Source organism: Diadema antillarum, unplaced genomic scaffold, assembly GCF_040938485.1.
Source record: "Diadema antillarum isolate AM-2024a unplaced genomic scaffold, OU_Dant_1.0 scf00000009, whole genome shotgun sequence".
NCBI lineage: Eukaryota > Metazoa > Echinodermata > Echinoidea > Diadematoida > Diadematidae > Diadema > Diadema antillarum.
Genome location: NW_027270898.1, coordinates 1,042,473 through 1,056,878, shown reverse-complemented (window position 1 = coordinate 1,056,878; position 14,406 = coordinate 1,042,473). Strand labels below are relative to the sequence as shown.

Below are 14,406 nucleotides of genomic sequence, written 5' to 3'. Positions count from 1 at the left end.
TCTTCTGAAGAAGTGGTGTATTTTGCAGCGCACGTTTTGTCATGGTTGCAAGGTTTGCTTCTTTTTAATGACATCTTTCAAAGGAAACCCTTCACACTTTTTTTTAAGCAGAAATAGCCCCGTCGTGCATTTGTCTCGTGAAGAAAAACAAGTATACGAAAGGCTGTCACAGAGCATTAATTAAAGCCGCATTAGGATGAAAACCATGATTATTTGAGCAATTTTGTTATGTGAGTTGCTGTAATGGTTGCGCAAGAAGTGAACCGCTCTGCACATCTTCTGGAATGATTCTGTATACCAATTGTGTTCACTTGAAACGTCGCCTCACTTTTTTCCCTCTCCTGTTGTTCATATTATAATGTCCTATCACTTCTTATTGCTCTCTGATCTTCAACAATAACAATGCATATTGTATTATCTTTTCTAAATTATCGCATACTCTAGTTTACACAATTTCCACGTACCCCTCTGAGTCTATCCCCCTTTCCATCTCTCTAGATCTGCCCTGTTACACGTGCGCTTTATTTTCAAAATCTTGTTTCCCTAAATAGCAGTTGATCGCTGAAGTTCCCCTTTCAGTGTTATTCAATGTATCCTCCAGCGACATTAACACTCCCCTCCCCCGGGGGGGGGGGGATCTTCTTAACTTCCCCTTTAAAAGTTGTCAATATCATTACACACCAGTCAGCCTGAGTTCAGTGTTTTACATACCTTCCGAGACCCATCCCTCGTACGTGGAGACTGTGTATGATTGCATTTCCGCAGCTGATAAAAACCGCTTGAATTGCCACGAAAGAGTCGCCATTATGAATATCTACTGAGGGGGGGGGGGGGGGTTGCTTTTTATTCAGACCCACATTTATCATGCGTCATTTCTCTGGTATTTTGTTTGACATCTCTGACTCGCTGTTCTTTTATTTCCTAAGTTTAATTGGAGATGCTGTTTGAACTACGGTTTTGACATTCACGCCACGGCCATGTCGAAATCTGGTGGTGTATAGTGCAAACAGTGGCACAAAAGCCAGATTCAAACAAAAGGGTTTGACATGGAATGTCAGCGATTTTTAATCTTTTCAGAGTCAATTGTCGTCAAAGGATTCTGTGGTGATAATCTGTTTGTATAAAGGCCTTGGCATGCAGAAATACTTATTGACTCGTTCATATCACGGCTACCAGTTAAAAAAAAAAATAAAAAAAATCAAGGGGTGATGGGGTTCCCAATCTTGGAGTGGTATACACCTATCTAATTCAGCCCCCCCCCCCCCTCTCTCTCTCTCTCTCTCTCTTTCTTTCTTTTCACTCTCTCTGTCTCTCGCTTCTTCTTTATCTATACCCCAATCAATTTATGTGTCTCCAAATCATATCTTTTGCCTATCCATATACTATTTATTCATGTGTAATTGCTTCAGTATGGTATAATTATATACTTCATTGTAATCTTTCTCACTCTTTTCATTCTCCTATTGATTAATTCTACCGACGTTTTGTAAAACTCCCTTTCGTCATTAAACCCGTCAAAATGTAGGAACTTTTATGACTCTTCCTAAATCCATAGGTTGTTAGTTAGTGCAGTGTAGAAGATGTCCAGGCTCTGTAGGCCGATGAAGAAAGATATCCAGAGTTCATATAATATCTCCGCAAACATGAAAATCCTTGCAGCATCTAACCCCCCCCCCCCCCCCCACCCTCGCGCGGTGTCCCGCGAGCTGACACTTTCCTGCAGTGTTTATTGTGTCACTCGCCACGTATTCTCAACTATACAGACGAGACATAAAAATGACTTTGAACAAGGAGACTTGGAGTACTTATCATCCACCTTGGAGTGTGCACTTGAACATGTTTATCCATCGAGTGGGAGCATCCGGTCATATTCCCTGCTTTTTATGACGAAACAGTAGGGAAGACCTTGTCGCCAGCCACAGATCAAAGGTTTAGATTACCAATGTAGGTCAGGTGATGCGACACTTCCGTCACGTGACATAATTCAAGGCTGTGGTAGTTTGCTTGACCACGGGTATTTGTTGCTGGTTTTTTTTCTTCTTCTTCTTCTTCTTCTGGAGAACAAATTTCCCTCTCATGTTGAAAAAAAAAAATATCGAAATTTCGGTTACCCACAACTATCCCATTGGATTCGAAACATTCCAGAATTCGACTTACCTTGGCACAATGTTGCACAACAGCGTTTACAGCAAGAACAAACGAGAAACATCAAAGTAATCGAGTCATATAAATTCGTACAATTTCTGTATCCCTTTTTCTTTTTAGGAAGATTCCAAATAATATTGCGTATTTTCCTCAAGTGATGCAATCGATCTCCATTTTGTGGATTTTTAAAGCATACTACCCTCCTTTTTTCATTTTCATCGTTATTAGTGAAATTTGGAAGCCAACGTACAATGATGACGGCAGAGGGCGCTATAATCAATCATTTCCTTAAATTTAAAGGTTTAAAATAATTATTGTTTACATTGTGGGATTTAAGTTTGGATCTTGTCTTATTTGGTTTGGTTTGGTTTGTAGTTTGTGAAGGCCAGTCAAGATCTCCTTGAAAACAAACAGAGAGACGCACCTCCATTCAATGTTCAGCAAAATGTTTCGCTTATTTGCCATCGTCGTCAAACGAACGCCCCTCCCATGCAGAGGCATGACGAGACTTTACAATACGCTTCAGTCCCGGGTAAATATTGGTGATAGCTATCGCTTCCACTTATTGTTCGGTCCAGACATATCTCTGATAATCGCCACTCAGCAGATCGTCTGCGTTGATAAACCACTTCATGACGGTAGGGGACAGAGAGCTCAAAGCTGTACATTGTTCACAGAATGAGACGAGAACATGACGAGAAAAGCACATTTCATTTATGTTCTGATGTTGTCGTATAGATTACCAGACTACTTCTCCCGGCATCATGAATAATTATGATGAATATAGTATGTATAATATATACTAGATTTGATGTAATATGATATAATATAATATAATATGATATAATATAATACAATATAATATAATATAATATAATGTAATATAATATAATATAATATAATATAATATAATATAATATAATATAATATAATATAATATAATATAATATAATATAATATAATATAATATAATATAATATTAATGTTACAATGCAATATGATGTCATATAGTGTCTATGAGCTCATAATGCCTGGGACATTGCATACCAAAGGGTTACCAGTGATAGCAATAGCGTCAATCGAGTACATGGTTTGAATATTAAATATTAACACTTGTCGGTACCATGTCTGTAAAAAGCAGTATCTTAGCATCTCTAAGCGATGCGCTGTTGTGAGAGCGATAAGGAATTTATGGAATTCATTCTTTCATACATTCACTACGTATCATTCTTCAGCTTTCGTTTGATTCCAAAGCAATTACACAGTGTATTCAGCTCAACTATCTGCGCACAAAGAAACTAGATTTGAAGTTATAGAGACGCGGATCAGAGTAATAATTATGTGTGGAGGTCACTACCCCCATTGATGTCTACTGCCCCTCCCTCCCCTCATACACGCGTATTGATGGAGATGAACAAGTTATAATTGAGTGAGATTGTGTTCTCTGTTTGAAAAATTGAGGAAATTAAAAAAATGAATAGTCGTTTGATCTTCGCGCTCTTTGACTCGATGTGGGGCTTCCATGTGAGGTTTAATCCACGCTTGTTTGGATGGTGAGTGGAGTCAATACATTGACAGTCAGGATCGAAGCAGGGACGAAAGGTTATCATTTGGCACACATTATCCTTGAATCAGTATCTCCTTCGGCTTCCCGATTGACTACGATGCTGCCGTGCCAACACAGACAATGGGCAATCCTTCACCGCTTTTTTCCCCTCCTCCAATTTATTGTTTGTCGCCCGCCCTCTATCAACAGAATTTGACCTTCCACCCTCCCCGACTTCAAACCCTGACTGGTTTATGATGCAAATGCCGCGAAATCGATGTACGGATGCCAGTTGCACCATTTACATGGGGAACAACAAACAAAACAAAACAAAACAAAACGCGCACACACACACCACGATAACTTCGAGTTGAGACGCAGTTAAGCAGCTTCAATATTGTCCCCTTCTTCAATATACGTTAGTTTTAAGTATGCGAGAGCTCGACGGCAATCGAGTATAATGTTGAGAAGAATGTCTATTCTAAAAGAAGTCAAAGGCTAGATAAATGCAACCATTTAGCTGCAACTCACGTGCTCTCATCAGTGATTATACTCACTACGTGTTTTACTTTAGTTTTTGGCTTTGATGTTAAAGTGGCATTTATTATTATTGTTCTTTTCATAAAGTCAATGCGTGCGATGACTACATGACAATAATCGCTTCGAACGTTCTTGACACCGGTACAAAACTCAACAGCCGATGATAAATGTAATACGAAAATCATTATCTGAATCCATGGCTAGCCTCGCTTTCAAACTGAATGTATAAATTTCAGTATCTCGCCTTAAGTTGAAAGTATGCTTTCAGACGGGTGATTTCTTCCTTGTGTATACATATAGAGGCTCTTTAAAATCACTGCCCCTGCAAGAATGAAGTAGAAGTTTAGAATAACAATCACTCCATCCAGCTGTGACTATTTTGCTGATGAAGTAGGATTTATATGGGAGACAGTCCTTGGGGTGAGGCTAACGGGTCCACGACTGTCGTAATATAGCCTAGTTCAGCTTCCCCCGCCGATGTGCTTCCGAAGGGAAACTAGCCAGGTAGGGTGATGAAAAATTTGCCTTAATATACATTTCCTTTGTCAAATTTAGCTGGTCAAAGGCAAGCACAGGGTAATAAATTGTGGGACACACACACGCACGCACACACACACACACACACACACACACACACACACACACACATTATGATTCTCTCTCACACCTGGGTCTATCTATTTATAGTTTCCACTGAAATGTTTGAATCTGGGTCAATGAAAACAAGTATGTTCATATGTGCAGATGTATAAGCCTATACAATGTTATGTAGGGCCTAGATACAAATTAGTGCGATGAGACGAAATAATTAGAATTGCTAAAAATACGGACGAGTTACGTTTTCAGGGATATGAATAAAGCAGATTCAAAACCTTTAGTACGTATCATAATTATATTTGTATGATCATAATTATGACTATAATTATGTATTTCAGTTGTATAGGCCTTGTTGTAATATGCGTATAGGTCTACATAATGTTGATTGTAAAAGAAAGTCATGTTTTATGCGAAAAGATTTAATAGATTTTCTACAAAAGCTATGGAAAGTAAAATGGTAGGGAAAGTGCTCTGGAGAAGCGTCGCTACTGAAAGTTTACGATTCCTTCAGGACCTTTATATCCGAGAATTTATACGACTATACTGGCCGGAATTACAGTAACCCTCGTGATCGTGGTGATGGTGTATCACCCGCCCTCACCGCTGGCAATAAACTATTTTATTTCATGAACGGGCGATGAAAACTCTTCCCCTCTCGGCGCTTCCTCCAATTTATCAATTCCGCTCGTACCGTCTGATTCATTTTGCTTAAAATGCGCGGATGAATATCCAACCAATCACAGAAATGTAGTCCTGCGTTTTCTTGCTCACGTTATATTCACCCTTTTGTTCCCAACTGGGCACAGTCATTGCATCGCCCATCAGTGAGGCATGTTACTGAGAACCAAATAAATTAGCATTATCAGGAATACATTGCTTAGGTGGTCAGTCGCTTCTAGAGCCCTGAAAATGAATACAAAATTGAGTAAGTTAATAAATTTGATTTCTCTGCAGATTTGCAAAATCTTAGTTCTACAGTTAAGAATGGTGATTCGACTCGTAGAGGGAGCAGCTTGTTCAGCTGCAACGTAGAGGGAAGATAGTCCCGGGAGTGGTGCTATCTTTACCGATGTATATCCGGCCGTGCCCGACTGGGGATAACTTCGAGGAAAAGTACGTCCTCCCGATAGCATTCGTATTTTGCCGTTAAAGCTGAGTTTAGGGCTGAAAAAGTCGTTCGGAGATCTTTTCCAGATTCAAGTGTCACTCCATAAGATATTTAGTTGAAGCTATATGGGTCGAAAACGAGAGGGGGTGGGGGAAAGAAAACGATGGGGGGGGGAGGGGACAACTAAAAAAATGCTCCCGCTCATATATTGCGCAAAGTGAGAACTTCCGGTGAGATTATTTTTGTGACATGAATTTACCGGTTTTTCGTTTCAATTTGAAAGGCGTTTCTTATCTTGGCCCCCATCCTGCTGCTCTTGGCACATTCATTTATCATCGGCAAATTTTTCCGTCGGTAGTCTTGCGTTCAGAGTGCTTCGGCTAACATTTGATTAATGTTTAAAGTCGGCAGATTAATATTCACGAAGAACTTGCCCCTCACACAAGCACATAATTATGTTATGTGTGCCTTATGCAGGCTTTTAACAAGACATCGGAATTGCTTTATTGTTGTTGTACGATCAATTCGAACAGCCTCCGCGAGTTTTTACAGAAATGTGGGCTGAGTTTCCAGAATTTTGCGTGAAATAGTGCACTGCATCGAGAATAGTTCCATTTTTTTTTTTTTGTGGTTTTGCCAAAATCTGGAATTCAACTCAGTTCTAAGCTATATATCATGGAAATAGTTTTAAGGAACAATCATTTTACACGTTATTTCCAGAGCAGGATGCCTTTTGAAAGACAAAATAAAAAAATTATGAGCTTATAATTTTCACAAAAGTTCATCTGAAGTTGCTAATGATAATCAAAGTTATACAGATGTCAAGATCTACAACGAAATGTCCACCTACTGAATTGACAGGCGAAACTATTTAAGACATCTTCTATTCACACGAATATGAGTAAATCACGAAAATTTGATAAAGTTGCATGTAGTTAAGTTTCCATATTGCTCGGAGGAAAAGCTTACTGTGTTTTGCAGGCTTCGATGAGACCGCATTTTTCCCCATGCCCTCTAAAGACGAAAATTTGCGAAATCAGAGCTTCTTATACGTTACTTGCATATAAATATTCCTTTACAAGAATGTATCTTTATCCCTGCCGTCTGTACTACCCACCCCACCCCCTTCTCCGCCTAAGTCATCGTTCATGTGCAGCGTGCTCAACGAGAAGTCGTTCACCCCTCAAATCTCCTCAGCTGGTTGTTCGTATTTCAGTTGCTTTGAGATTCCGCTGACGTGTAAATTCATCTATTAAGACGTACCTCCTGTCAACCTTTGGGAGAAGTTAGTATTTATTCTGATTGATCGAACGCAGTATGTTCTAGTGTTGCAAACCTATACAACGTGCTCGCGCCCCGTAATATCATAAACCTCGTCAGAACATGTCATTATGACTATGTGTCAGGACTTCCCATGCTAAATACAACCTCCTGCCTCGACAATGAGAAATTGAATTTATCCTCGAATTTCCTGTTATTTTTCATTGAGTTCGCAAGATAATGTTCCATTAGATCCATCTTAAGCTGATGACGCATGCCTTGTGCAATCATAGAGGTTTACAAGTAATGAATCACCGAAATTTGTAATTATATGACGTCTTATAGCTTGATAATTAGGGTTGTAGTGAGCCGCCAGTATCTTGTGCGAGTTCTACATGAAGTTTGTGCCAACAATGACAGTTGTTACTGGGTTCAAAACATTCCGGCCCGAGCGGCTCAGACGGGATGTGTCAGAATGAAATTAATCCTGACAATCGCTAATGAATTCAATCAGGAATGGAATTCAGGGCAGTGTCTATTTCTACGAGTCACAGGTCCATTTATTCAGAGCGGGGATTTAACGATGCCTATATATTGCGTGCGCGTCAATACGTGCGCATCTCGCTTTCCCCTGTATTTAGTAGCATTCATCCTTAAGTTTGTTGAAAGTGATACACAAACAATGATATTGCCGGAGGGTTAGTTTGTGTTCGATGTTCGCCGTCACACCATGCATCTTCTGCCGATGTCACTTTTAGTCATTTTTCATTTCCTCATCCTATATCTTAGTTTATTTCATTTTTTGCGTCTTTGCTGTACTATGTCCTCATACCAGTTTTTGTTTGTTTGCTTGCTTGCTTGCTTTTTTAGGTAGATAAGCTTTTTAAGTGTTGTTTTGCGCTTCATATGATAGGACTAAACCAAACGTCATCATATATATACTAGCTGCGATATAGGTCACGTGAACACCTGCAAAATAACGTAGGCTTATCCACTTTTCTTATGGGGGATAATGCTCTTTCTGTTGTCTTCCTTTTTCGCGAAAGTTTTCACTCTTCCTCACCTCCCTGGTGGTAGCTTTTCTGAACTCTCAGAAAGTTTCTGTCAATTCATCAAAATATCCACATCTGCTACCTCAACGAATATTCGCACTAGCTGTCCCCCAAGTAAACTCTCGCATTGTCATTTGGGACAGCGTCGGTTCAAGGTTTGTGGCGCGAGCGGAAATGACGTTTACAAATGATTCTAGTTGTTGTTGTTGTTGTTGTCGTTGTTGTTGTTTAACCGGTATTCTCCATACTTGAACCCTGGGATCAGCTGGTATGAAAGTATCAGAATGAATCCGAAGTTACAGCGAAATGTGCAAGAAAGTGATTAAACAGAAAACTTAAAGGAGTGGTGACATTTCTGTCTTTTCTCACGCATCTATACACGCCGTCTATCTCTATATTCTCGTCTGCCGATATGCAAACGTATAACAGAATATAGGGGAGGGTTATGTAGTGATCGTGACGTTAAACTACCAGTAACATCCTATGAAAGTTGGTAGAAGTCACTTTTAAGTTTACAAGTATTGATGTGTATATACTGTATGTATGTTTCCATTCTTCTCTATCGATATGGGTACATCATTCATATTTTCTATGCAACATTGTGTGAGGTGTAAAAATCACTAGAAGTCCATCTTTCCTGGTCTTGGCGTCAGAAAAATTGTGGAAGAGAGTGGTGTTTCAACTTCTGTTGCAGAAGCTCTATCGATAAAAGTTGTGTGTAATCGGCATCACACTTTACCTCAATAATGGCATAAGAGACTACATTTCGAACACCAATAAATTTAACCGTATCATCGTTAAATTTGAGCATCATTTCGTTAAGTTTGCACATCATTTAATAATTTCATTTTCTCTCGTTTCATTTATTTCTGCTACAGATGGATCTCCGCCAAACAGACGGAGAGCTGATGAAAACTCTGTATAATCTTCAGACCAAAATCCACGACCTGAAAATGAAGATCAATCAAGACGAAGGCGATGATGACGACGACGAATCGGAAAAGACAGACTCGACGTCGTGGTCGCCGGACTCCAGCCTCCAACTAAATGGCAGCGTCTCGACCCCGAGCTCGAAGTTAAAAGGCATAAAGGCAATAGTCGAGGAAGATGAACCGGTCGAATTAGACAAAGTGCGGATTGATATCAAGCCAGCGCGGACTACACAAAACCTGAACGTTGTGAATAGAAATGTCACTAACGGAAACGCGGTAGATCGCACCGCGGTAACCGGAAACGCGGTAAACGGTACCGTTGTCAATGAGAACGCGATTAATCACAACGTCAACGTGTACAGCAGAAACACCAACAACAGCCTGAATCAGCAGGCAGTCAAAGCGGAATTTAGTAGCACGAGAAAAGTGTCGGCCACGACCTCGTACAGTTCCAGGAGTCAGAACGCCAACGATTACAAATCACTTGAGAAGCCTTCCCTGCCGCCGCCGCCACCGCCGCCAGCCTCCGCTTCGCCCACGCCGTCGCTGAAGAGTACCGGCAGCAGCGACATCTTGCGGTTCGTGATTAAGGATGCCAACAAGCGCGACTCCATGTCCTCGTCTTCCTATGTCTCCTCCAACTCCTCCTTTGCCTCGTCTCTCGAGGAACTGCGCATGTCGGACGAATCACGCGAGCTGAAATCGAATCGGCGAAGTTTCGACCCCGTCCCGTACGATGAAGAGGAGCTCGAAGAGACGACGGAAGAGGCCGATAGGCCGTACTCCGTGGACAATGAGAACGACGCCGGTAACGGCAATGAGGACGACACTGTAGCATCGACGACGGAAGCCGCTCTGTGGATGAACTCTATATGGGAGGAGGCGACGTCGTCTCTGCTTTCTTGAGGGGGAAAATAATAACTCTAGCTTCCAAAGATGCCAACAAAAGATCGAACAGGTACTTAACGTTTACAAGTATTAGAGTGTGAGAATATCGTCGTATAAAACTGTAAACCTTGGATTTTAACGTTCGCAGGATTCGTGTGAAAGCGTCATAGGCTTCCAGTGTTTGGATGGACGAGATTTTGGTTTCTTCCCAGCTGTGCCCAGATGGACAGGAGAACCAAAGTGACCGAGAGCTAGTGAGTCAAGAGATCGTGAACCGACATCATACGAGGTGACTGCGGTTACCGACAAAGGATATGCCGCTGTAAAGAGACACCTGTTTAGCGATGTGGTTTATGGCGAGGAGTTAAGAACGTTGAACCGATATTGATATAATTTTTATCAACTCTCGAAAATCACACAAATCGACTTCAGACTCTTGAATGAGAATGCAGTTTCGTAACTTTGTTGCAATCACAATTTGAACGATTTTAAGTGAGATAATGGTTATAAAATGTCACTCGACGAAATATTATTGTAAGTGTGTGCGTGCATAGTTCTTTAAGTGACAACTCTCTAGCGAGGGGCGTGGTAATGGGAGATGACGTTGTTGCCATGGTTTCTGTATACGGCGAGGGGTCATCTTCCGCTATATATTGCTCAGCGTCCGGTCAAACGTATAAGGCTATAAGTATGTACCCCTTCTCTTGATTTTTTGTCTGCATCAGAAAAAAGTGTTCAAAGATCATCAGGAATACAGACAAACTTTCCTTGGCGATGTATTTTGTCAGGACACAAAATCTTGTTTCGTCACGACTCTCTATCAACTTAAAATTTCTTCTTTGTTTTCCTTAACAGAATGATTGTAGCAACCAACGCTTGATAGTTAGGAGAATATTCGTCAAGGCACATGATACTTACAAAGTCAATAGCCTACATACTATTAGCAATTCCAAGCGTGTGGTTACGATATTGCTGTGCATTGCGGTTCTAACCAAGAGTACTTAGATTTAGACTAAGTTAATGCTCTTTGTATGGGCAGTTTCTTCATTCGTCATGCACGCACAAGGGGCTACTGATGGTCAGTGAACTGAGCTAAGCACAACTCCATCGACACTTGCCGATGACCAGTCTTGACCATTAATTTGTTGCTTCGTGGCAGGCGTTGTGGTGCTGACAAAAATACGAGACACAACTCAATGAAAATCGTAAAGTAGACTCAAAGATTTGCTTTGAAGACACCGTGCGTAATGAAGCGGGTTTTCGTTACACTTTACCACCACAATACGTTACTAGTATTTGGTTTACAACATCCCAGCCAGTGAGCTGGCTTCCGGGTCCCTGTCATATATCTCACGTTATTCAGCCCATTTGGCTCGTGGGTAAGCTATGGAAACTGCCCTTATACGACGGAATGTGTCAACGTTTTTCCGCGAGGGCGAGTCTCAGGTACGCCATTATGACTGTAGCACTCTCAAGACAGTTTCGTGATGATTTGGTGAAAAATCCACTTTCTTGATTTATGAGAAAGAAAGTTCAATTGTGAGCGTAAAATCGCTGCGCTTGATAATAACGTGTGTTATATTCATTGACCGATTCATCATCGAACGTTACCCAAAAAGTCATTGTTCATATCAAGATTGGAGTAAGACCTCTCTAGATAGCTGGACCGAGAGATGTCGGTTGATATTGTCTGCAGAAGAGATTTTTTTTCCAGATTAGTTCGAAAAATGAAAAGATAATTGATACACCGATCTGCAATTCAAAAGTCTCGGACCTTTGTCCCTTGAAAGGTGATTTCAAGCCATGGATCATGATTACCTGACTGGGGTAGGCCTAAAAACCCCAGAGTATACCAAACCCCCAAGGTGCCCGGGCCAAGGTGTCACTTTAAATCCTCAAAGTTAACGTCCATGGTGGCGCGCTATTAGCGGCGCGGTTATTTCAGGGGGTTAGGATTAACGCGGGCATTAGACAGTTAATCGGGAACTTCCCTGCCGCGGGTTACGGGGTGCAAGACCGCCGGATGATTGGTCCGGTATGGGGCAACTGACCGTGCCACCGTGCCGAGCTAATCATATTGGATTAGCGATTGTTCGATCCGTTCGAGTCTGAGCGATCTGATGAATTCCCCCCATTTAAGCCAATGCTACCAAAATATACAAATCGGCAGTTACTAGTAGTAGTCAGTAAATTCACTGTGCAAGTCATCATGAGTGAAAGGGGGGGGGGGGGGGGTGTCCGCAAAAGAAACTAGATCATACTTCATGTGGCTTTGCTAGGTATTACCCCGTCACTCATGTTTTGTGATGTCCTAACATTGCGATAAGTCATCCAATCTTAGCTTGGATCTTAGCTAAATCCCGGATAATTATGGCATCTGGGAAGATACCATAATTATCTAAGATTTTTAAAGCAAGATTCAAGGAACCTTTTGTTTTCCCAAAGCCAGATGGAAACGCACGTCGATTTAGAGTCATACCACATGATGATACAACATGCATAGCTGCCACGTCTCACTTATTTTAAAGGAGATTCCGATAAGCACAATATCTCTTTGTTTTGTGATGAGATATCATAATGAAAGCCTCCCTGATACAAGAAGAAATATATCTGCAAATCGAGATGCATGTAACAAACATCTTCCTGATTGATCTTTGAAATCTCCCTGATATTTATATCCAACTGTCGGTGGCGCTGCACACGCCATCTCTATCGCAAAGTTACCATGGCTACAGGACATTTAGAATGGCTTGAGAGTGTTACTACCTTCAAATCCATTGACTCCATAATGATGATACCGCCGAACAGAGATATCTGAAGAAGTATAATTGCGTTCAAAATGTTGTGGAAGTGCAGTCCTTAAAGATTTATCATGCCCCAAGATGGCTGATTAACTCTTTCAATTACCAATGAAGAAAAGTCTGTATACTTATGTATGTGCAACTCACTTTGAGGTGGTGGTATAGAAGGGATACCCGCGTATAATAATATGCTGCTGGCCGGTATGGGCGGCAAACCCAACACCCTGTCAGCGAATGCAGCATATTGTCATTTAATTGGATGCGAGTTATCTGCTGTCTTTTGAGTGTCTGTCATTAACAAATTAGTTAGAATGATTGCTGTTTGAAAATTATCTAAGATGGGGATTTGAGACGAAAAAAGAGGGTGTTTTTTTTTTTTTTTTTTTTTGGAGAAGCATAGGCCTATGACTTAATCTTCCAGAGAAGTGACAGTGAGTAAATTTGGCGATTATCAAAAATTGTTGCCATGTTATAAAAGCTGTCTGAATGCGATGTACTTAGTGCAATAGAAAATGAAGAGAATAATTCTCATTGCGTACAGTTACAATTAATGATCAGCTATGAAGCCATAGCATTCATAGAGATGCATTGTTTGTATATGTGATTTTGTGTGAGCAATTCATGGCGCAATTGGAAAATTAACGGTTCACTTATAATTATGTGAGTGAATGAATGAATAAAGGTGAAAGAGAAGCATCGCTTCACAAAGTTTTTATCGTAGCGATTTATCATGTCAGTACTGTTTATGTATATACCACGATGAGATGCCTTAAACTATTATTACGCTCGTTTTTTGTTCATTTCGATTAGAAAAAATAATAACAAAATTAGATTATCTATCATCTATAGTATATCAACAAATGTGAAGTCCGTTTAATGCTGTGTAGAGAGTAGAGATCTTGTAGCGTAATTGTACTTAATGGTAGGTCGTCTTGAAAAACGAAGCTGTATACATGTAGTTGTCTTCATGTTGTTAGTGACAGTTTGGAAAAAAAAAATGGAACAGAAAGCAAATTTCCATGCCCGTATAAGCAGTGTTTAAAAATGTCACTCGTTTTCTTTTCGCTAGCTGCACTATAGCACTGACCAAAACCATGCGATGATTCGTTTCCAGGAAATACCTCACGTTGTTCACTACCAAGTGTAAATTTCACACGATAAAAACTCAACTCAAGGATGTTTACTAGTTTTTTGTCTATTCAGTATGGCAGTAATTGTGATGCACTTTTCTTTACGTGTCAATAACACATCGTACATTAAATTTGCATATTCTGTATAATCACTCATTTTATTTACGCAGTGTCACGTAGCGTACGTCATAAATGACGAAAGTATTTATATTCTGGTATCTTCATTGAGCACAAAGCAATATGCTTCTTTTTTCAACCAATGTTTCACTATCTATCGAAAATCCGCGTAATTGTATACGATACACTTAGACATATATTATATAAATTCATATATTTTTCTGCCAACTTACTCTTATGATTTTCAGAACCATGTTGCGTCAAGACTTCTGATTGGCTACGAATCAGAG

At 40.4% G+C, this 14,406-nt stretch overlaps 1 protein-coding gene across 1 annotated transcript in view; it reads left to right on the top strand.

Moving 5' to 3' along the window:
* LOC139719246 (uncharacterized) overlaps positions 1-11,549 on the top strand; it is a 63,625-nt gene extending 52,076 nt beyond the window's left edge. Inside the window, exon 2 of the mRNA XM_071630678.1 lies at positions 9,127-11,549. Coding sequence (XP_071486779.1) covers positions 9,127-10,086 — 960 coding nt within the window. The 3' untranslated portion in view covers positions 10,087-11,549. The remainder of the gene's footprint in view (positions 1-9,126) is intronic.
* Positions 11,550-14,406: the final 2,857 nt, after the last annotated feature.